Genomic DNA, 24,930 nt, shown 5'->3' on the forward strand with positions numbered 1-24,930 from the left:
AAGCTTTTACCTTCTGGGTGCTGCTACACAGTGCCAATCACAAGACTACCAGCTCAGATGTCTTCTTGTACCTCAAAGAATTGCAATTTTAAACAAATGTTGATTGTCCAGTTTTCATCTTACTCATTCATTTATTTTTAAGCACATATTTATATCTGTAATGTTTTGTTATTCATTTTGTACTTTTCTCATGCTCTCAGATCCAGTTTTCATCTTACTCATTCATTTATTTTTAAGCACATATTTATATCTGTAATGTCTTGTTATTCATTTTGTACTTTTCTCATGCTCTCAGATCCCAAACAAATTCCTTTTAAGGTAACAAAATATTATCTATTGCATATTGTCCTAGTGGCTACATATACCAACCACCACAGGTGCACCACTGGCTCACCTGGTCCAGGCTCCTCCTAAATAAACACAACTGCAGACCATAATGTTATGAATTGTGTACCCTCTGTTGATGTAAGGCACTCACGATAACCTTTTCAACTGCTTAAAGAGGTTGGATGTAGGCTAATTGTAGGCTAAAACACAAGCTATGTTTTTACTAGGTGAGATTCACATCTAACCAATCGCTATGACGTTTTGATAGTTATAAGTGTATCCTCAGTGGCATCTGTTGTCATTACAGCAATTAATTTAAAATACCTATTGTGCTGAACAGACACAGGATCTTGGACTCTGTTCAACACGGTGTGCAGGGTGACTCGGTGAACTGACATGAAATCAAGTGTTGTACACCATGGAGATTGCACATTTCAAATATCATTTTTTGCTTATATGCATTGTTAATAGGACTCAACTATATAATGGGTGTTCACACAAAAGACATACTTTGTAAACTTGTAACAAACAAACATACTATGCTTTGTCACCTATTCAACTCCTTGATACTGTGACAACCCAACTGTATGGACTATCAGGAAGTTTAACAGGAGCATAGATATGATTGTGATTTTTAAGGATATACAATGATTGTTTAGTGTAGGAGTGCTCTGATTCATAAGCCAAATATCAAAACCTCTTTGTCCAATCTAGTTAATGTTACCACATCAAAAACACAAATTCATAATAGTTCATTTATTCATATGGGTACATAAAACATACACCATCAGCTGAAACAAAATAACAGTATCATAACCAGATAATTCTAGTCGTACTTAATAACAAAATAGTCAATAACACATTTATGGATGATCGCATGTACACATGATGAGATGTAGATGGAGGAGAACACAGGCAATCAGCATCCACTAGAACCAGGGTCATTATACAATGTGACAAAAGCCACAAGTGGAGCAGTGCACCCCCTACACATGCTGCACAAGTCTGTTACGTGCAGATACACTAGCACAGGAATGTGACTACCCCATGGCCTAAATTAAAATGATCAAACTATTCCACATGCTTTCAGTCTTACTAAAATGTCATGCAGAGTCAATCCCTCTCAAAACACATGGATATCTCTTCTTTTGAATCTTTGGGTGATAATATACAAAGAAACAAGAAGCAATTTTAAAAAATTGAAGAACCTACCGCATGCTTTAATTAACAAAATCCAAGCTAAATCATATTTAGAAACATTTAATAAATTTTCCTTTTTCATACATTTTAGCAAATTTGGTATGTGTAGGATAAACTAATTTTGTTACAAAAAATATAGCATATGTCCTTATGAAAGGATTGTGAATTTCAATTATTAGTTTTAACCATTTCAAAATTCTATATCATATTACTTGAAAAGTAATACTGTGATAATTATCAGGCTTCTGTCTCCGTACCTACTAATGTCCCTACATCTCCACAGACAGGACAGGCAACCACATATCACAGCACCATTATGACTGATCAGCTCTTCTGAAAGTATCTAATCTTTTGGTAAAATATTGAAGATAAATACAATCAAGGAATGTCCAAGTCAAATTTGAGAACATGTTACATATATTTTTCAGGTAAATGCGCTGAATCAGCCCACATACTCCCTGTGTTCCTGTCCAGTATATGAAGATGTAGGCAATATGAAGATGATAGTGTCTATACTTACATGATATGTACAGATAAATTATAGTGAAACCTTGTCTATTAGGAAACCTTGCCTTCCAGATGATGTGGTAGGGGAAAAAATCTATATATTTACAGCTCTGAAACATTACTTGATGACATGGAACTTTAATCCAGATGATTCAACTTTAGCGCTGTTGTCCAGATTAACAAGGTTTCATTATATGTATGCATATAATATAGTTCTACAAACGGCAAACATACTAAGAAACCCTTCACAGTTATAGCATAGCACTAGAAGCACACCATTTATAGTTAGCGGTGAATATGTACAAAGGAAAACAAAAACATCCGATCAGAAAAACACTTGCTAAAAATACTGTGTTTGTCTCAGCATGATTAAAAGAAAAAGTGAACATACTGTAAATTTCTGCCATAGGAGAAATGAAAGTTTGTGTAGAGACAAAACGTGATTTATCAAGTGATGGATGGTAATTCTATACTGGATGATGTGGTGCCATGGTGTCTCAATGAAAGATGGCTCTACACATGGACAAAATGGATTGTCACCAGAGTATCACTAGGTTAGCAAATGAGATCAGCTGCTTCTTACTAAGTGTCAAATCAACTATACTGATGGTAGATCACATTCTGTGTTGAGGAGTACCTATCAATGAGGAACAATCATAATGTGGACACATTTTATGGAACTTCAATGATTTAAACATATAGATGCATACTTTCCTTGCAAGTCAAAAGTATGATAAACAATATATACTTGTGCTGTGTTTTGCGTGAGTAATGAAAATACACGCAAGTCCCAGCAGCTTGAGACAGATGAATCAGACAAGGTGTCTTTTTTTCAAGGTGAGACAAGATTGGCAAGACAGTAAGAGCATCAATGTGTAAATAATGTACTCACAAAAGATCACTTATATTCAGTTGCCATTAGTGTGCATGGTGAATATTGCTTTATGCCGCATCAGCATTTTTGCAGCTATTCACAACAAGTGCTACCATTAGACGAATCATAACTAGATGCACGTTAACCAAATATCCAGCAGACCTTGCATTAATATTACACATAAGGTGAGAATTTCAAACATTTAACAAGATATGAGTGGAGGATGAGGATGAAGTAGCTGAAGCATGACATTTATCCTTCTCATCATCCCAAAAGTAGCATCCTCCTAACCTACAATACCGTCACATCAACTGGGGATACACTCATGGAAGCTGTGAAACATCACCACGGTGACCACGGTGACCACCGGTCAGCAGCTTCATCTATTACATCTTTGGTAATATGACCATATACGACTCTAATACTTCATGTATATAAAAATAATGTCTACTATGATGAAATGCTGCTGTGTGCATGAGCAATATGAGATGAACAACAATCACAGATAGCACAAATGCTGATTACAGGGGAGATAACTTTTACTTCCTTAACATGACAAGCCTGCTGAGGGAGATCTATGTTAAGCAGCTGTTCCTTACTGAAACATCCATGTGCCATTTAAGACAGACATTTAGCATATCACAATCGACATGTTACTGAAAAAATAACACTACCATGTCTGCATCACATCAATAGCCCAATTCCATCACAACTTCTCGGTCTGGTCACTCTCAGTGAATCGACCACTTAATGTTCAATCACTCAGCAACTCTTTGCTTTGATATGGGAACAGTGATTATATAAGTACAATATGGCTATGACAGCCAACATCATGACTTGAAAATGACATATATACAGAGAATGATTTCATAGCAGACATTATCCTGCTACATATTCTAAACATATTTTGTTTCTATGGGCTTAAAGACTTATAATGTTTACAATGTACATATAGTAATAAATACATCATTTGGTTGTTTTATTTCATTGCCTCTCAACTTCAACTCATTTTGTAGCATGTAATGTTAGTATCCATGGTAACCATTACTCTAATGAGGTATGATGGTCATCTTTGGAGACATTGTTTTGGTCAGGGTTGCATTGTTAATGACATTGGTCAGCTGTTAGTTCATCTCAGGGGCCTTCAAAAAATATATTTGGCAAAGGGAGATAACACTCCTTCAGTCGAACGGGAATGCTTCATATATTATGGCTCCTTCTTCACATGAAGGGAAGTAACTTTAGATTAGTAAATCATAACAATGTTTGTGGTGGAATCCCACATCTGGATTATCGTAACATATCTGACAAGATGATATGAGTAAATCATTGCTGTGTGTTAGCATGCGCAAACAATACAGATCAAGGTGTCATTCTGATAGTGCTTGAAAGATGAAGAGACAGCTCGTCACAGCCTGGCACGTTTTTTATCACGGGGTAAACGTTGTCATCACTGGTGTTGGAAAAGGTATATACAGCTATAGGTAATGTTATTATCACTCTCACAACGTATCTATAACATGTGTCTCTCACATCCAGGAAGATTGATTGTCTAGTGTGTTTCCATCAACTGTTGCACCTTTGCATAGACCGTGTACAATGCTACATCAAGCAGTGGCATGATAATGCAAAACTCCACTAACAATCAGGACCAGATACTTTGATTAGTATACAAATAAATGCTTCATCACAGACTAGAACAGGTGAAGGAACACAGTTAAGATGTCACTAAAATGATAGCCTAGGGATTGGAAGTTTGGTGACCTGGTATTCTTGACTTGCATCGAAGGTGATCAGGATGTGGGTTGGCTGTACAATGTTATCTTCTCTTTGTCAGGTTCGACTAGTACTTCAAGCCCAGTGAGGTTTGTACAGTCTAAAGCTCATCCAGAGATGAGAATCATCTTCTGTCTCTTTTTGATGAGCTTCATGGGGTGTCTGTCACCTCCATGCTCTTGATTCATCAGACAGGACACTTGGGATCGTTATGATGATTTTGCAAACCTAAACTGATGGTCTCATTTCAGATCAAAGGATGACCAGCATCCAGTAGCTACACCATGTCAAGAGACAAAAGTCATGATAATGGACTACACTAGGACATAAAAGGCAGTGGTAATGTCCACACTGACTGTGGAGTCTTACTATCAACCTGATCCATGGAGCCCATTCTGGGTAGTGAAGGTGTCCTTAGTGGTCATCTCTTGATCTCCTTCTTTCCTTCCACTTTTCGACCATCACCTTTGCCTACTTTTGTTTCATCTACCAGCTCAAGGTCAATGGGAGGCAGTGGTTCCCTCCAGTAACTCACAGAGCTGAATTCTTCCAGACATGCCTGCGACTTCTCTACCGGGGGAAAGAAGTGGTCAACGACGTCACTCATTCGGGTGTAACTGAAAATATAGAACCAACTAACTAGCGAGAAATGACAGTGGTTTTGTGATCCCCCAAAATATCTTTCAAGAGTCAATTTCTTAACAGAACATAAGCATTGTGTTCATTTGAACAGATCATGGATGCGGTCCTGTTATATTTAGTCATAAGTAGGCATATCAGAAAGATCATAAGGCAAGTGGACATACAGAAACTATAAGACAACTTACGATGACTGGAACGTGTTTGACAGCTCATGGCGAAGCTCTCCACGATGGTTGATTGTAAAGATACGGAAATTGGGGATATTGAGAGCTCTGTATGCCCAAACATCCTAAAAGAAAAATAAATTCTGTTGACACAAGAAGTATTGAAAGAAACAATAATGAAACAACATTTTCAATCTCAAATATGATGTCAGAATTGTATAGAAATATAATGACAAAAGAGTATTTCAACTTACATTGATCTTGTTGCCAAATCCTGCATAGAAAGGGCTTCGAGTGAACAGGGCATTAATGTCCTTTAAACAGCTGATCTTGAACTCTTCAGGCTTTTTGGTGATAACCTCCCTACAAGAAACATAAAAATACCTGTCTAAACTATCCTTTCTCACACTAATAATGACCATCAAAGTATTAGTATACTGTGCTGTTGTCAGAAATGTTCTAAATTATCATGGCAGTGACATGTGCTATAACATGTGGGTGACATCATGACATCTAGTTACTAGGTTACACTGTCATATCAGAAATGCATACAACCCACTTCTCATTTTAATCGTATCTGACATTAGTAGGACAGGTAGATGAGATATTCAGAAACATCTGATCCTCAACTCTTCACAGTACAGTGACTTCCTATGCCGACTGCTGGAGTGAGTGAGTGAGTGAGTGAGTGAGTTAGTGAGTGATTCAGTGAGTTTAATGCTCTTAGCATTATTCCAGCATCATGACATCAGGGACCACCTGAAATGGGGCCTTCTACTAGAAGTAACCAAACCTGGCAATATGATTCTGTTGTTCAGAACACTAACATGATTTATCATGGGTTTGTATGAATACCATTACTTATAGACCAGCATCATGCTTACAGACTGCAGTGTATCCTAAAAACCTTGGAAACAACCTTTCAAAGGTGCACAGAGATGTCGTAATCCACATTCCTTAGTGAAAGACTTTTAAGTTGACACATTTGAATTGGTTGTCGAAACATACTGACCTATGGAAAGCGCTGATGAGTGATGTTGGGTTGAGGAGCAGAGGTCCTTCAGGAAGTACCAGCTCCCCTTGCTTAATGCCTCTCAGCAGTTCCTTGGTGATACGGGACTGGCCTATAGCTCGGGCAGACAGGTACAACAACTTGTAGCCATTCTGCTGTATCCTTGTGAACAGTGATGCTACTCCAGACTGTGACCAGTCCCGACCTAAAATAGGCAGAATCTGACCCAGGACATCAGATCTGCAATCAAGCAAACCATAAAGTGTGAATCAGACATCTGTCATGCTACAGAAACTACATGCATGGAGGTAGATGATGAAACATTGACAGTCAGGACATGAAAAACCAGTTGAGATCGACAAGTGAGTGAATGAGTAGAGTTTTACACCACATTTAGCAATATTCCACCAGTATCATGGACAGGGACACCACAATTTATACATTGTACCGATGTAGGGAGTCATACCTATGTCTAAGCATAATACACAAGCACTACAAACCACTGGACCATAAACTGACCCTTTGACTGATGAAACTAATAACACTGGCACAGGTATTTTGGCCCATCACTGATTGAATAAATTGTCTCCAACACTTTACCAAATACCCCAAATTGCACTCTTCTTACATACAAGTGACAGTAGGCCATGTTACATCTGCAGCACATAGCTGAGACAGTTTATGATATCATATAGCAATACTTGAAGCTGTGCCACAAAATCGTCTTACTTTGTGATAGTTCCATCGATATCAGACACCACAATGTGATCACTGTATTTCCACAGGTAGATGTGAGATGAACAGCGTGATGTGCCCTGGTACTGTGTTGTCACGGAGAAGGATATTTCATTCTGACCTTCCTTTAATTTAAGCTTGGCCTGAAGTGACAAAGAGATGGTTAGATTACTTCATGCTGTAGTATTACTTCATACCGTAAAGATACAACTCTGCACAGTTGAGATCATGACTCGCATGATGAGCAAGGGAAACAACTCCATTGTCCTATAGACACCAATGTCACTTCAATCAAGTTAAAGGCTACAGAATAATGATCAATAGAAATCTTTAAACTCAATGAATCATGTCAGTATAAAACAAGGACAAGTAATTACAATCTGTTCTGATGAAAGTCTGAGTGTCTTCTTAAATTTGTCAGGTCTGAACGATTCCTCATCATCAGATTTGGCTTCAGTCTTCGCAGTTTGTTCCTCTATCTTGGCACTGACACTGGCCATCACGTCACTCTTGCCACTCATGCTAAAAGCACTGTCACTCTTAACACTGTGACCACTGTGGTCACTCTTGACACTGCTGGCCCGGGAGCTCGGACTGACACTTCCTGACCGTGGGCTCCCTGGGGCCAAATTCTTGGGACTACTAGTTTCAACAACACTTGGTTTAGCAATGCTGGGCTCAGCAGTACTAGTCTTTGGGCTGCCAATGCTGTCCTTCTCTGAGTGGTCGGTGTCTGGTTCACTGGAGGTGTGGTGCTCATCTAGGCTGAAGTCAGAGAGATGATCGTAATATTCATTAAATATACTCAGCTTCAGGTTCTGCTGAACTAAGTTACAAAGCCTAACCAACCAATCACCGTTTATGACAAGCACTGGTTGTTGTGAATTAGTTCTAATCCTGAATCCTCATCTGTTTCTGAATCACCTAAATAGAAGGACAAATATTTCTCAAGTGTGATATTTGTCTTTGTGTCAATATAGCCCCCATTTCCAGAAGTATAACAAACATGAGATGTTTGGGACATATCTTGGAATTTCCCCATTTGAGAGGGTATTGCTAATTCAAATTGTATAAACAAGAATAAAACAGTTGTGTGAACCTACCCTTCAGCACTGCCATCCTTCTTAACCTTGCGTGGAGTGCTGGTTACACTGGGAGGGGGACTTGTAGGGGGGCTGCCCACATCACTCAGGTTCTGACAAAATACACAAACTACATTCAGGGAACATGCACCTCACAGTCAACAAACATTGAAATTGTGATATAAGGAGTGCTTAAAACAAAAACTATCTGCTTGTAAACCTTCAGAATTTGTACCCATGGCTATAGTGATTTTCACAGAGGTAGAAAAAAAACACATTTATTTCCAAAGTATCTTACAGCCTGCCTAAAATCCAGAAAGAATATTTGAAGATAATTCACCAGATGTATATCTGACATTTTTGGGCCTCTAGGCAGATTCAGCATGTATTCAGATGTATAAACAGTACTAACAGACTTGTTGGATGATGTGTCTACGTTGAGTTCTGAAGCACTAGAAGCAGATGAGGGGGGTACAGCACTTTCACCACGTCGCCATGAGAACCAGGAATAACCCTTCTTCTTTTCCTTCTTTGGCATGTGCTCTTTGATCAATGACTGACTCGTACTCTGGAACAAGATGATACTTCATACACAACTAATTACATTATCATAGACATGACATCCTAGTCTGGTAAACACCCCATAGATAAGTTTGATTATGAAACAGTAACACTCATCACTTAACCGATGACAAAAGCATCAATTTACCATGCCTTCCTTCATGCAAACCACTAGTTCCCAGTAACTGCTCATCTCACGTCTGACAAATATGATAGTGATTGAGTGAGTATAGTTTATACTGCCTTTAGAAATATTCCAGCAATATCACAGCAAGCCACCAGAAATTTGCTTCATACATTGTACCCATGGGGGAAATCGAACCCGGGTTTTCAGGGTCATGAGCAGATGCAATAACCATGAGGCTACCCCATCCTCCCCATCAAAATGATAAACAATTGTGTAGCTAATAATAGTGAGGTACATCAGGCAATGGAAGTACCTCTGGAAGATCTTGTCGGAAGACGATCTGTGATAAAATCATTGGTGAGGCAGTTGCCCAGTTGAAATACCTGGAAATACACAGAGACTATGGTAACAAATGTTCTGTTAACGAAAATCTTTGATATGCCAAGTAATGCCAAGAAACACAAGAAACAAAAAAGCTCTGAGGTAAACCTTCATATGAAATAAGCACACAATTTGTTTGAGATTTGTTTTACTGTGTATAGACTAAGCTTAAGAGAACAACCTTTCATTAACAAGGATCCAAATCACTGCTGAATGATACATACGCATCGTCCACTTTGACTACTAAGTCAGGGTTGGTGATCATATTTGGGCTTTCACTGAGGTCGTCAAAGGTCACAACCTTCTGCATGAACTTGTCAAGGTTGACACCATCAGGGTCACTAAGGCCACCACAGAGCGACAGTGACACTCGGCCAAGATGGCGAACCTCGGACTGGAGGAAGCTAACCGATGGTCCACCAATGGCCCCCTCTACAGAATGAGGAGACTGTGGCAGGGAAGGTCCCCGGCCAGATTCTGTGTCATCTTCTTTCTCCTTGATTGACTGGAACCTGGAATCAAGTCACCAGGGCTAACTTTATTATGTCCAACTAACAAACAGTGAATACAAAAAATTCAAAAACATGATATATATGTATACTACTATGTTAACACCCTTGAATATGGCTAAAGCACTGAAAACCCCAGGATTGTTCATTACCTATTATGCAGAGGAACTTAAACCTGTGTTTAGCAAACAAAAGAAGCAAATCAACTCAGAATATCATAAATGCTAGGTCCATTGCACATGGTCCAACTACCATCTACCTGTGTATGGTGTCACCACTGACAAGACCAAGAGGATATTTTCATCACATGTACCTACCCTTTAGGAGTACCAAGGTATATTTTGGCCATCTCTGGGTCTTCTAGAGTCAGTTCATCCAGGTAGATCTCTTTTGTTGCCTTTTTGATGTCCTTGTCTGGCGTTTTCTTCCATAACTTGAACAGGCCACCACCCTGCTGCTTAGCGGCTGTAACCGTGGTACAAAACATATCACAGCCGTTTCAACAAAACATAACGTAAAATTACTGCTTATTGTTACTATTATCAAGGGTTTAATATTCTTTTGCCAGTTATCTGCAACTGATAAGTTTGTTTACCATATTGGGTTCAAAATTCATATATTTCATGACTGTGTAAGAACATAACCCAGTTACTAGTCCAAAGTCAAAGAAGATTGTCAACATTCAAATTTTCCTTTGCCACTATCTGTCAAGATAAAAGACTTTTCTTTCTGTATATACATGAGGTGACAAGACAGAATTCTGACCAACCCCTAACCACCACAAAAATATGATGACCTCATGATGAAAGAGTTTGCACAACTTATCATCAATACCAATATCAGTAGGATATTTATCAGAAAAGGTATCTCCTTTTCAATCTCAAACAGTTCTGAATGTATTTTATGAGTAGTAAAACAGTGGACAGTGCTGACTGTTTACACATAAGACTCACCCTCTTCCTCTTTAACTTGACTGTCAATTTCTGGAACATTCAGTTCAGATGTTGGGGGTGTAGGAAAGGCTCCCCACTCCCATGTTCCACTATCCTCCATCAGTAGTGAACGCTGGGAGTCCTCTACACGCTGGATATCAACTTCAGTGTCACTCTTGGGGCTCGAGCAGCGGGATGGAAGTGGGCTGGAATAATACATAAATACCAGTCAGTCAATCTGCTCCACACAAACCAGTGACTGATACTGATAGTATCACAACAATCCAGGAAAGTGGGTCATAATGACATGAAGTTGACCAGGACCTAGATTTCCGATGCTCTCTTAGCGCTAAGATAGTTATAAGTGCCATACATATACATCAACTTGCAACTATCTTAGCGCTAAGAGAGCTTGTTGCCAACCCAGGCTTCATTAGCACAGTTTAAGTACTGCTACCACAAAACTTTGCCAACAGATGCTTTTGAGTGTGTGTGTGTATGTATGTATGTGTGTGCAAGCATGCATGCATGTAGGTGTGATGATCACCATGACATTAAGAATGCTTTGTACAAGTTTACCCCATAAACATCAACTTACCTATTTGGATCTGCAGGGTCCATTTCCGGCTCACTCAATGGATGCATAAATGCCTCAATAGTAGAACTTTTCCTCCAGCTCTTGATATGCGGCTTTTCCTCTGCTGACTGGGGAAGTGGCATACTGAGACTCTTCGACATCACAGACAGATTCTTCAGCTCATCATCAGAGGACTCAGATGTGTCCATCTCAAAAACACCTTCTTGATCAGATCCAGTTAGGTGAGTTCTTGGGGAGGCTTTTAACGATTTTTGCTTCTTCTTTGTATAAACTTTCCGCCTCTGTTTGCTCGAAGATGACAATTCATCATGTGAGCTATCGCTCTTGAGGTCCTTTAATGATATTGTGTGAATGAGGGAAGTTTCATCCTCTGTGTTTTCAGGAATAGCTCCATGTAGTGACCTCTGCTGCCACTCAGTAACCTTGGCCTCATCGGACTGTTGAGCCTGGAGTTTCAGTCCCTGTACACCATCCATCATCAGTGCCATTGACGATGGAATCGGTGATGTTGCAAGATACTCAGGTAATTCCTAGAAGAAAGCGGTAACACGGTCACAGAATGAAAATGCTGTCTCCTTGGAATACAGTTAATGTTTGACATGAACATAACTGTGGAACAAAACATAAATGGTTCTGTTCTCTAATGGTGCTGAATCACAGCACAATGCTACAGATGTCAATAGCACCACAATAATAATAAGCATGATAAGATGTTCTGAATACCAAGGCTTATGGCTACATCTTTACTTGATGAAATAAACTAATGACTCCTGCATGGTTCACATCACTCATAGGACATGTTGGTTAGAAACATGATCACGTAACTTGGAAGCTCTGTTTTTCTCTTACCTCTGACTGTTCACGAACTTGCTGGACAAAGAATGCCTCTCCTGCCTCCCCAAGTTTCATGTGCAGGTCAACCACTTCACCATTGATCTCAATATCAACCTGTTCCAAACATTGCCTTAACTTTATTGTGATTAACACATGAAATAACATTAACTGTTCATCTAACAGTCCAAATGTATTCATCATGAAGATACAATCTGACAGACATATAGATAGGATTACTACTGCTGTAGGCAAAATGAAATATCTGTAACTTGGGAAAAACAGATGTATTGTAATGACACATAGTATGCTATAGTCTGATTGCAGTGAAAACATACCGATGAATTTCACTTTAACCCAAACAGTAAACCAAATAAAGTGAAATCAACATTGAAAATCCTCATAATTTTACCTTCCTGATGAAAATTTAAGTCTCAGAATCTTATCTGACTTACGATAAAAGTTGTTTAACAAACTGTGATAGTTTGCAATTGGTTTATTTGCTGGCATTGCCAGGGAGTATACACATTACATGAAACACTGAGAACATGTAGAGCTGGCCTAAGTTAACGCTCATCATGCACGGCACACGTATTTCAGTGTTCCAATGATTGTCCTGACCGCCTTGTAATGAAAACCAGTAATAACAATTTGAATCTATGATCGTTTGTTAAAGAACTTTTATCCTAAGTTGACTAAAATTCTGAGACATAAATTTTCATTTGGCAAGGTAAAATTATGAAGATTTGCAATGTTAATTTTACTTTATTTGATTTACATTTTTGTTTAAAGTAAAATTTATCAGTACGTTTTCACTGCAAAAGTTTATATGAATTAATTACTACAAACTGCATCACTATAACTTGTTTAAACTGCATTAATCCTTGCACTAGTGAATACTCTAAATGACAAATGATGCCGACCATTTCAGGAATCAACATAACAATGGCCAGCAGCAGTAAGTGTAGGTTTCCTCTAAACACTTTTCATATCCTTACCACTTTCTCTCTTGACCGAAGAACACCCATCTTTCCAAAACGAACATGGAATGGTGATGACAGATATGTTCCATCTTCTTGCTCCACTATCAGGACATCAATTGCACCAGTGAGTGTAGCACCATTAATTTCATTATAATATCCTTTAATCCCAGAGAATAGTCGACCAACAAAACCAAGACTCATTCTGTAGGACTCTGTTCACACAGGACAGATGTTGAAGTTCCTATCACATTCTGAAATGATGAATAGCACTATTGTCACGTGCACAGCATAATTTATTTATGCATTTTATTTGTATTTTGACACTGCATACATCAATATTCCATCTCCATGGTGGCAGTCTGTAAATAATTGAGTCCAGGCCTGGCAATCCAGTGATCAACAGCATAAGCTGCGATCTATGCATTTGGGATACACTGACATGTTAAGTCAGCAGTCGGATCCCATTAGTCAGTTCTTTTGACTAGTACTGGTTGCTGAAAACCAATCATACAAATTTCTTCAAGGTTTCTCCAGCTCAAACTGCAGGGATTGAGAAAGGCAGGAGCCATGGGCCATTTTGCCCATTAGAATAAGAAATATCCCACTGAAAGTTTGAAATTTACTATTGATACAACTTTACAAAGGCAGTGGCCAATTCAAAATTCAGAACATGGCTAATAATGCTGAAGATGGCCCTTTGTCAAGGTTCTCTATGCCAATCCCTGACACTAGAATGTAAACTGAGTCATATCTGTCTATTTGCATAATTATGGATAAAAGCATAGATTAAAGATGTCTTTAAAGGCACTGTTGCACAACAGATCAGTATGCAAAATGTGACCATCCTAAGGTCAACATTTCAAATAGTCAACAAGTGGTTAAAATCTGTTTTATCTCCACTGACATGAATTTTATTATTCTGTACATATGCACCTAACAAATACTAAATAATTGCAAAGCTCCTTAAATGTAGAGTGTAGTAAAGTATGAGTACTGTGTTCATAAGTCATGAGAACTTGACCAAAATACAAATGTCATCATTGCATTTCTTAAAAACTTATAATGGCATTGCCTTGCTACCATAGGTGTCGACATAAAAAAATATCTGTGAAATATCCAAATCTTCCGACTCCGTGACTGGGGCAAACATAAGTGATTCTGCTGACCACGGTGAAACAAAGGCACAAAGGCACAATACGTAAATTAACTTGCCCACTGTCATGAAAAGAAGACACGAGTGACCTTTGCACTTTCTTTGTTCATTCCTTCACATGAAAAGCTTAAACAACGTACAAATTCAGCTCATATACAGATACATGAATTACTTTTCGGTGTAACACTGTCACACCATGAAAGCAAATAGTGGTACTGAACGAATACCACGAATAAATATATCATGATCACTGATGGTTTGACCACAACCGGCACGAGTTAATTTGCCTCGCTGATTATATATGTATTGTACAGTTCGTGAAAGAAAATGTAACAGGGTTTTACTTGAATCCCTTACATCAAAAGGACCAATTATAACATAAAATTGTTGGCACTGTGTATGAATATGAGCATACACCATAAACAAATATGTAACGGTAAACGTGTAATTCATGTCTCCATTTGACAGACAACATAATTTCCGCGAAATGTCGCATGGCGTCTTAATAAAATAGAGCTTATTTAACTTACCACAGTCCACAAAAATCAAAGAATCGGGAACAGGCGATTACATAATGCATAATCCAAGGAATATGTTCTTACTTCGGACAGAAACCATCTGCGTATTTAGGCCTATACAACGTTGGCATGGTCTGATCTGTCAGACTGCCCGGCAAAAGCCTCCATATTGAAATGAGGTGATCAGCTGATCATGTGACTACGGTCAAAGGTCATATGTTTATTTATAGCTCTTTCTGTTCTGTTCAGAATAACGACTGTCTGCAGCTTCCTTTTAGGGCTAAGAATGTTTGTTGTGCCGGTGATTTTATAATTGTGTTTGATATAGTAGCATACAAATACAGATGTGAATTATAGCGCATAAAAACACTGTTTCTTTTCACTAATCATTATTAGAAAAGATTTCGAAACAGACTGTAGAAAAAAAGAGGGCCAACGCTTATACGGAACTCGATTGGTTGATATCGAAATTAGATGCAAGGCCAAAGTTGAGGGACCTCTACGTGCACACAGCTTCCATCTCATTGGCTGATAAGTAGGTTTGATACTGTCTATATACTTACATGTTCTAAATATAGTAACCACGCTACACTTGCCTAGTTCACTGGTTTGACTTGGCTTTATTGATTTCAAGGCTTGCGTTGACCTATTTGTCTTACGTTGTTATATAAATCTTTCAATCGTGTTTATTCAATAACGTTGACTTTGAGATGACACATTTTGAAAGTGAAATTTGAACTTGTTTCATTCTGAGGACTGACACAAATTACATTTGTAGCAAACTGAAGTATGTATCTATATCTGAAGTATGTACTGAGTATCTTACAAATCTAAATACTGTGTACATAATTAACAGGAGAATTTGTCATGTTGCTAATTAAATTTACTTGAACCGATTTAATTTGGTTCAACACGTAAACAATGACACATATACAATGTACTTCCTGACTGGTGAAACCTGGTCTGGGTAATACACACGTTATAAATTACTCACCGTCTTTAACAATACATGTATGCTTATAAAAGCTATATACCTGTGATTACACGCAGCCACCTGGTCGGGGACCACATCAGATGACACGGTCGTCCGACTATCGGCTGAGTCATGTACAGCAATAGACATGTACGTAATGCGTGGATCCACTTCCTGGGTGCAGATGACTGCATTGCGGTAATGACACTGCATTTATGATGTGGAGATTTAGGCATGGCCAAACGTGATGACGCTGGTTTGGAAATTTAACGTGCACTTCCCGACACAATGTACCAGACCATTTTAGTAGTGATGGCCAGGTAAACTTTATGTAAGAAGTTCCTCTGCCAATAATAGTTTCGAACTTGCATCTTTCTCTCTCCCGTGTTTCTCTTTCTCTCTCTCTCTCTCTGTATTTCTGAAATTGTCTCTCTTTCTCTATCTCTACATCCATATCTTTATGCATCCTTATGCACTATCTATTTTCCATCTATATTTATATTCTATTTTCATTTCTTTGTATTTGTGAAATTCCCTCTCTCCTTGCGCACGTGCATGTGTGTACTGTAACCTGGGGAAGATCACCTCTTTATTTATATTTAACTTTTATCAGTTGTTATTAATAGTTTCTATTATCATGATGCGATAGTATTAAATGATCCACCCAGATATTCATATAACCATTGTCACTGATGCAGATTTCCTTTGTCAGTGGAGACTGGTCACATGACTGACATGGGGTTAAGACGTGGCCATTACATTTTTTCCCGGGTCACTTGGGGTCGAGATGTGGGACCGAAATGGTTATGTTAAGGAAATAATGAAGAGAGAGAGAGAGAGAGAGAGAGAGAGAGAGAGAGAGAGAGAGAGAGAGAGAGAGAGAGAGAGAGAGAGAGAGAGAGAGAGAGAGAGAGAGAGAGAGAGAGAGAGAGAGAGAGAGAGAGAGAGAGAGAGGTCCTCGCGCGCATACACCACACCATTTTACCAATATATGACAGAAACCAATACACACACAAATCACTCCTACACTCTTCACCCAAACCTGTGCCCCCATTCATAGACTAACAGCTAGTCTCTGAAATGAACATATTTTACTGAAAAAACGTTCAAAACCCCATTCAGTAAAGGAGGTTTAATACGGGACGTACTATTCTACCGAGGCACAGCAACGGGAGGATTCCCGAACGAACCCGTCTTAGAGGACAAAGACAGTTAACTCTATGAATGGTCTTCCAGTTACCCAGTTTGGACATTCTAAGCTAAATTTCATGTTTTACATAATTAATGATAAGCTGCCATGATTATGCATGTATTTCACCACGGCCGATATGCTACATTATATTATTTAATTAGATGTTAATAGTCACACCTATATATAAAACACTAGTAGAACTGATACTCTAATGGACCACATCTTGCATAGTTCCGACTTGAACATTTCCACTGGCTCATATGAGCTGGATACCACCACCGGCTATACAGGTGTACGCCAAAATATTAACAAAACTTACGAATCTCTTCATATGCAGTCCTTCATTCTGATGCCCGCGGTAGAAAAAAAACATATAAGTAACTGATTTTTATCAACCCCTACACTGTGAAAACATATACAGTTGAAGCTCTTTCAATATTCTTCATTCCCTACCTACATTTAGAGAGTTCCCTATAAACGTCGTATGGCCAATCAGCCATTCTATCAACTCGCCACAGTCTCACAAAGACTCCTGTTTTTCTGTTCCTTAGAAATTCTGGCCATAGGTACAGGGGTGGTGTAACACACGAACGTTTTCCCGAGGTAGAGTTACACCGAATGCCTTCTGTATGTATAATGGAGGCGAGTCATCAGTGACATGTGGCCAGCAGACACCCGGGTTCTATTAATTAGCTCGTGTTCAGTCAGTACATAATGGGGACACTGTGCACGTGGTTTTAAAAAAGTAGCCATGCAAAACAGCGACGACACAATGACATGTAAATAAGCCGGCAAGTGCACATAGGACCCCTTTCTACTGCACATGCACACACACACACACACACACACACACACACACACACACACACACACACACACACACACACACACACACACACACACACACACACACACACACACACACACACACACACACACACACACACACACACACACACACACTCTTCACCCCACCCCCTCCCGCCCCCAACCTCCTAAACGCCCGCTACAACCACCATACCTGCCACACATCGCCTCTATGGTGAACACCTGGATATGATGTAACCAAGGTTACATGCCTTGCTGGTGGCCAAGTCTGGAATATAGTCACCTACATGCACAACTCAAAGGAACATAAGAACACCTGGTTCTTTCATTAAAGCGTATGTACTAAGTGATACCAGATTTGCAACTGTAATATGAAAGAATGGTTGTCCTATAATTAGTCTAACCATAGTAATATGAAACAACCGGGTGGTTTTTAGCTTGACTGATTATGGTGAGACGAAAGAATAGAGCGCTTTTTTCTTTTGGCTAGTCGTTATGTGCAGATATCCAAATGAATGGTATTTCTTAAGTCGAAGTAATGCATGGAGGATTTCACATGTTTCATAATCCACCGTAGATCGTACAATAACATCCCCTTAGCGATTTATATACCACGAACAATTCAGCAGTATTCATACACTACTCAATTTAACCTTCCCTGGTAAGAAGTTGGATTAAATAAATTCTTTCAAGGTTTATTGATTCTACTGTTTTAATGGAATTATCAGTAGGTTGTAATTAAGGTTATCTCCTTCAAACGTTACAGTTGGCTTGGAGCGTGATATGGTTAATGTGATCGTTCTCAAATAACAGACTTAACGAGGTTCTTCTTAAATGCACACTGTCATGCACGCAGTCACAGCGATGTAGCCAAAGCTGGTGTAGCTGCCTGCACAATAACGTTATTCAGGTGGCGTTATACACCACATGCAGACGGCCTGGTCACTGGGACGTCACAGCGGTGTCAGCGCAACGACGAGGAAGTCGTCTCCAACTTGCACAGCTCCTGGGGCAACTCCGACAGATGATACGCACTCGTGTGTGTTTTAATAATATTGAACGTGCTGCACTAAAGGTATGCAATAAATTAAATATGCACCCCCAAGGGAAGAAACCCCACCAGTATGACATCCTGCTTAAAGAACAATTAACATATACCAGATGCCAATAGCATTGCATATTTACCTCCATTGCAGGGAGGGCTAGGCAGTAGGGAAAATAATGTGGTTCAGGGACTGTGAGACAGGCTACATTGTAGGTAGGGCTAGACAGTAAGGACACTGAAGTGGTTCAGGGACTGTGAGACAGACTACATTGTAGGGAGGGCTAGGCACTAGGGAAACAATGAGGCAGTCTACGTGAACACCTGTTGTTCCTGATGTATAGTAATGCATTTCTATAATCCACAGCGTTACCTAACCGGGCTTTTCCCATATCACACCCAAGTTAAACAAGAATTCTCATGAATATTATCACAAAAGTCGTTAATGTATTAATGGAGTCAGACAAATCAGGCCAGTTCTGTTTAGTAAATCCCCTGAGAGGTATTCTGAATTCTCGATTCCAAACTGAGTGTACAATCATGGCGCTACTACAGACACTTCTGTAGTATGTATGAGTGTGCATACTACAGACGGGATACAGATTACCGATCGATGTTTTGTCCACTGAGAATGCCGACGAAGATCATGTACACCATGTGTGTGACCTTCATCAAATTCGTTATGCTTGCGTCTACATTCGCTGACGTCAGTTAAATGTCATCTGTTTACTGAGCGGTCAGCGCGACACACACATTTATTATATCATCATATGTGTTAATGTGCACACACTGTGTAACATCGTTCTTGTTTAGACCTGGTGCCAGACAAAGCACTTGTGTTACCTATTGTAAGTGGAACATTGTGTCGGTTTCGCTGCAGTCCTGCTTAATATCATATATAGTCTGGTTCATAATTATTGAGAATTTTTCTTCTTACTTTGAGCTATCCTAACACCTCAACTGATTCACTGATACTTAAAACTAAGTAATGGTATAAGGGAGGTAACTCATCTTCGCCTACTGAGTATAGTACAATTAGAGTTACCTCCCCTGAATTTGTAGCAGACGTCATTTTCCTCAGCACTGTCAACAATGTCTGCTGAAGATAAAAGAAGGTTGATTTTTGAGTTGTGTAATCAAGGAATTGATGATGTAAATACATTGGCACAGAGAACAGGAACTCCTCTTTCTACTGTGTATAGGATTAGGAAGAATTTTAAAGAGGGAAAGGATTTTGGGCACCAGAAAGGAGCAGGGAGACCCAGAAAATTGGACTTCTCAGATCGCGTCCGGCTGGGAATTTTAGCGTCTAAAAAGCAAAGGGCATGCATCTCCAACATCAGGTATGAAATGATAGAAAGGGGATCAACAGTTGTATCAAAATCTACAGTTAGAAGAAATTTGATTGATCTTGGATGGGAGAAAAAGACTGGAATTCCTTCTCCTCTCATGAAACAAGAACATAAAGACAGGCGTGTTGAGTGGTGTTTGGCACATGAAAACTTTGACTTGGAAAATGTGATTTTTACTGATGAAAGCTCAATATGGGTATATCCCAATAATGTGAAAATATGGACAAAGTCTGCGTCAGCACCGTTGTATCGACGACCTAAATACAGCCCAAAGTTTCATGTATGGGGAGGGATATCCTTATTAGGAACGACCCCGCTGTGTGTGTTTGAGGGAAATCTGACAAGTCAACGCTACACTAACATATTAGATAATTTTCTCCTTCCAAGTGCACATGTGTTTTATGGAAATGATTGGATTTTGCAGCAAGATAATGATCCTAAACACACCGCAAAACATGCCAAGCAGTGGTTTCAGGAGAAAAATGTGACTGCATTACCATTTCCTGCATATAGTCCTGACTTAAATCCCATTGAGAACATTTGGGGGATGATGAAGGAATGTGTGAATCAAAAGGGGTTGACAAAAATTGAAGACATGAAGAGAGAAGTGGTCCGATACTGGGACAGCATAACTCACGAGACACTAACCTCTCTGATAGGAAGTATGCCTACCCGTCTTAGACTGTGCCGTGAAGCTCAAGGAGACTTGATAAAATATTAAATTGTTACCTACACAACATGAAAAGGTCAGTTCACTTTCGCAATACATTCAATTTCATCTGATTTGTTCTCGTTTAATAATATGAAACGCTTTAGCTATTCTCAATAATTTTGAACCATACTGTATAAACCACATGGCTCGTCCATACATAGATGAAACAGCACGCGCCTGGTAACCATTTATTTTCCTTACAGGATGCCGCGTGTTTATTTAAACTTTTAACATCAATTATCGTCAACATTTAACCATAAAGTCTACACGGCTAGTCGTTCCATAACGCCCCAGTGGTTATACTGTCAAACACTGGTTTACTAGACTTACTATGTATATAGAATCCCCGAACTATACTTGAAAAATGCTGATAACGGAATAAAGTAGTACCGACTATAATTTTTGGCAAATTTCGCAGATTCGTTAAATCATGTAGAGTGTCGAAGGCACGGGGAGATGATATATTATAATGTGCCTCCATTTCTTAGGGATACAGTTCTAAATATCCGTCCAAATAAATAATTCTCCATGTCCGTCAAAGCGGAAAGACACACCCATGCGACACAAAACAACGTCGTGTTATTTAATACACTGACGAGACATGATAAGCAGTTGAACATTTCGTATGTGTACATGAACGTGATTCTTTGAGCATCCTTTCCTGGCTTAGGTTTATCGGTACCTTATTAAACGTTGTGCATAAAGAGTCCATATATAGCTCAAATATGTACAGAGCACCGTGAAAGTCCGGGTTAATAAAAAGAGATAGAATTGGTTTTCAGCAACCCAAAAGACAAGGGACTAAGAGGATCGGGTAGTCGGGTTCGCTAGTTTATGTAGGTCATTGTATCCCATTACCGTAGATCGATGCACAGGCGCCTTAAGTCAAAGACCAGCATCAAGGTATTGCCACTACCGGGGTTTAAGCATTTTATAGAAAAGCTACAGAGTGTTTATATAATCCCGACATGGGCAGCATATTCCTTGACGCTAGCTTTTAGTGTTATATACATTTTAGAGGCCTGGGACGTCAATCACTGGATTGTTTTGGTTTATACTTGAAAATGTATAGACTGGCGTTATATAGCTGAATTATGTTAGGTGGGGCCTTACACAACAAACTGACATGTCTTAAAGAGGCCGCAGTATCATAGTGACTGTTTCGTGAAACACTACCACAATACTGTCTGATACCACTCGTGATATATATAGATATATATATATATATATCTGCTGTCCCGCCATGACACAACCGTTTAACATTCGGTACTCGTTCACTGCTAGGAATGCGGTTATCGCCGCTCCACACATGACGATGCGTCATTCACTATGTTGAACACAACCCCCTCACTTACTGCCTTACTGTGAAATAACCACTGGCGTCTGTAGAAACGGTTTTCATTGACCTTTGCTTCTGTTTGTCAGAAGAGTCAAGTCTTCCCCTTTTCCCCCATCTGTGTTTCAGCGCCGAGGGGAACCCATTAGGTAAAGCCAGACAAGTAGCGTTAGGTTCAACACGTGCTTGGAATATCTGGTAAACGTCAGCTCTGTAGTATATATATGTAGACAACATAACCCTTGTTATCTCGGGTTACGTAACCTGTCAGAGTCTGGTTTGTGCAAGTGGGCAAACATAAGCGACGGATAATTCTGTAGTCGGAATACCATCTCTCGCCTCGAAGTCGGTTAATGGAGTAATGACGCGACTTGTTTTTATTTGTTACTCAACGCGGGAGGCAAACGGGGAAAACAGGCACGCTCAAACTCCGCTTTATTTTGACCAATAAATGTTCCGACTGAAACTGGTTAAATGTAATTTGTATTCACCATCTGATTATTCCATATCGTTTACAAACACATATCGTTTTGTCTCCAAAGATTCGTGAATCCTTTCTGGGCGGTTCTCTAAAATTTCCAATATTTGTGATCTATTAGGAAGGGTATTTAGGCCTGTACTGACTCAACTGCATCCATGTAAATCATACGCAACATGTTCGCAAACGTGTACTGAGTGTGAATGTTGATGTATCAATAACTTTCAATTAAAGACATCGTAGTGTACAAAGATAATCTGCCTAATCATAGCCCTTTTATCTATATCAGAGTCCTTATGCCCAGCCCTAACCTGTAATTAATACTAGAGCTCTATAACGAGAGATATTGGAATCTCCAATCTCAATAGGATTCCCTTGCTATTCAAAACGTAGCAATCAGCTGCTGTCAATATAACGCACGCACGCTCGGACGCACGCACACACGCTCATATTGACTCTAGGTGTTGGTCTATATACGGAGGTTACACAAGCGGCGTTTATATCCGCTTTCCGCTGCCAGCTGGGATCAGCAATTAAGACCATTGAAGGTCAATCGGCGTTCACGTAGACTTCAACGTGAATATGTGCGAACTCCATTGTATGAGTCTGTATGTAAGTATATGTCATAGGGATATTGATGTTGCGTACATACTGTATGTCACATGTGCGTGACAAGGCACGCCCTTGAAGATCTGGTTAGAATCTGTTCTGTAACTCATGCTTGTCGTTAGCAGCGTGTAAGCGGATGGGCGATCAGACGCGCCGACGCTAGCATGTCACTCATTTTTCTAGATAGATTATTAAAATACAACTGGAATAGTGTTGAATGTGGCATTTTTAACAAAACAAAGGACAAAGGAAAAACTGAAACACACATACAAAATTACGAAAAATAGTTTAGTGTGTGTGTGTGTGTATGTGTGTTTGTGTGTGTATGTGTGTGTTCGTGTGTATGTGTGTGTTAGAGTTAAACGGACTTGTAAGTATTTATAGTTTATGAGAACGACTATACAGTGTAAATGAAACATTCAGAGATGTCATTGTCACTTTTGAATTTTCAAAAGCTTCTGTCAAATTGCAAGGTGATGTAATATCAATGCGGGGACAAGATATGCAGTATTCTTGTTTATATGTAATATGTATACGTGACATGTCTATGTAGCTTCACATTTCAGTTCCGGCAGATAAGATTAGGAACCAGTTGCAACAAACTCAAAAATAACTGACAATCAGAGTGAAACGAAAACTTGTTGACAGCGGGGTTCAAAATAAACACATTGATGGATTACGTAAACAATTCAGTTATATACATATAGCATGCGTTGTGTGTCTGTAGAAGTAGTCTTTCGTCAGGTAAAACAATATAACAGGTGGAATATTCATGTAAGGACTTACCAGTAAGTGTCTGTCCCCGCTATGAATTACACAGGGTTACATCTATCGGTAAGCGCTGTTACATTCACTTGCCTCCTGTTAGACCGCTTCTGTTTGTATACATCGTGTGCTTGCGCGACCTTCACCCCATCAACTCTGCCTAGTTTTTTCAGCCAATCAGATGGCAGCATTTGTGGGGAGTGTCCAGAACTTGGTTACGGGAATTCTATTGAATAGCTTGGTTGACAGACCGAAAATTTCGTATTGACCCTAAACAAGGCCAGATATTGTTACAGAAGATTATCTCGCAGTTAACCATGGTCGACAGCAAAAGATAGTGATCTGGTTTGATTCAAGTTACAGCTTGTATGCAAAAGTCGATCACTGGAGGGTGGTGCGTGCTGACCTAAATATGACATCGCCTGACTCGGAAGCTGTCATGACAAATATGAATCGGATTAATGTATGCATGCTGTCGTTGCTGTTTATCAATACTATTTACTTTTAAAAAAAACCGTTATGTAAGTATTTGGTTTGTGTGAGGTGGTGTGAAACACTAGATATTCCACGCTGAGGAAAATAAATGTATGTAGTCGAAACATGAAAACATTAAAAGTTAAACTATTTGATAATGTGTATATTCGGAACGTTATTATTGATTTAGTGTCCTCTTGTGTAATATGATATTTTATATCCAGCAATGTGTTGTGCACAATAAGAAGTTGGATTCA

At 39.3% G+C, this 24,930-nt stretch overlaps 1 protein-coding gene across 2 annotated transcripts; it reads right to left on the reverse strand.

Moving 5' to 3' along the window:
* Positions 1-1,068: 1,068 nt before the first annotated feature.
* On the reverse strand, positions 1,069-24,465 carry LOC137277497 (phosphatidate phosphatase LPIN2-like). 2 transcript variants are annotated; one of them, XM_067809248.1, is made up of 16 exons: positions 24,221-24,465; positions 13,257-13,492; positions 12,277-12,375; positions 11,428-11,957; positions 10,851-11,035; positions 10,215-10,362; positions 9,613-9,900; positions 9,321-9,390; positions 8,732-8,887; positions 8,341-8,432; positions 7,615-8,002; positions 7,232-7,380; positions 6,503-6,742; positions 5,745-5,853; positions 5,512-5,615; positions 1,069-5,301 (listed from the first exon to the last, which is right to left on the reverse strand). In XM_067809248.1, the coding sequence occupies exons 2-16, from the start codon at positions 13,440-13,442 to the stop codon at positions 5,106-5,108; spliced, it is 2,940 nt and encodes a 979-aa protein (XP_067665349.1). In that variant the 5' UTR covers positions 13,443-13,492; positions 24,221-24,465; the 3' UTR covers positions 1,069-5,105. The 2 variants fall into 2 exon arrangements, with proteins under 2 accessions (XP_067665349.1, XP_067665350.1); XM_067809249.1 differs by lacking the exon at positions 24,221-24,465 and adding an exon at positions 14,925-15,112.
* Between the last annotated feature and the right edge of the window lie 465 nt (positions 24,466-24,930).

The sequence above is a fragment of the Haliotis asinina genome, chromosome 3 (assembly GCF_037392515.1).
Source record: "Haliotis asinina isolate JCU_RB_2024 chromosome 3, JCU_Hal_asi_v2, whole genome shotgun sequence".
Lineage (NCBI taxonomy): Eukaryota > Metazoa > Mollusca > Gastropoda > Lepetellida > Haliotidae > Haliotis > Haliotis asinina.

Excerpts from the sequence above, each read along its gene's own strand:
- LOC137277497 (XM_067809248.1), bottom strand. The coding sequence starts at position 13,442 with ATGAGTCTTGGTTTTGTTGGTCGACTATTCTCTGGGATTAAAGGATAT. Across the intron at positions 8,888-9,320 it reads TCCGACAAGATCTTCCAGAG|AGTACGAGTCAGTCATTGAT; the intron begins GTACTTCCATTG and ends ATCTTGTTCCAG. Across the intron at positions 8,003-8,340 it reads AAGGATGGCAGTGCTGAAGG|CCTAGATGAGCACCACACCT; the intron begins GTAGGTTCACAC and ends CTCTGACTTCAG.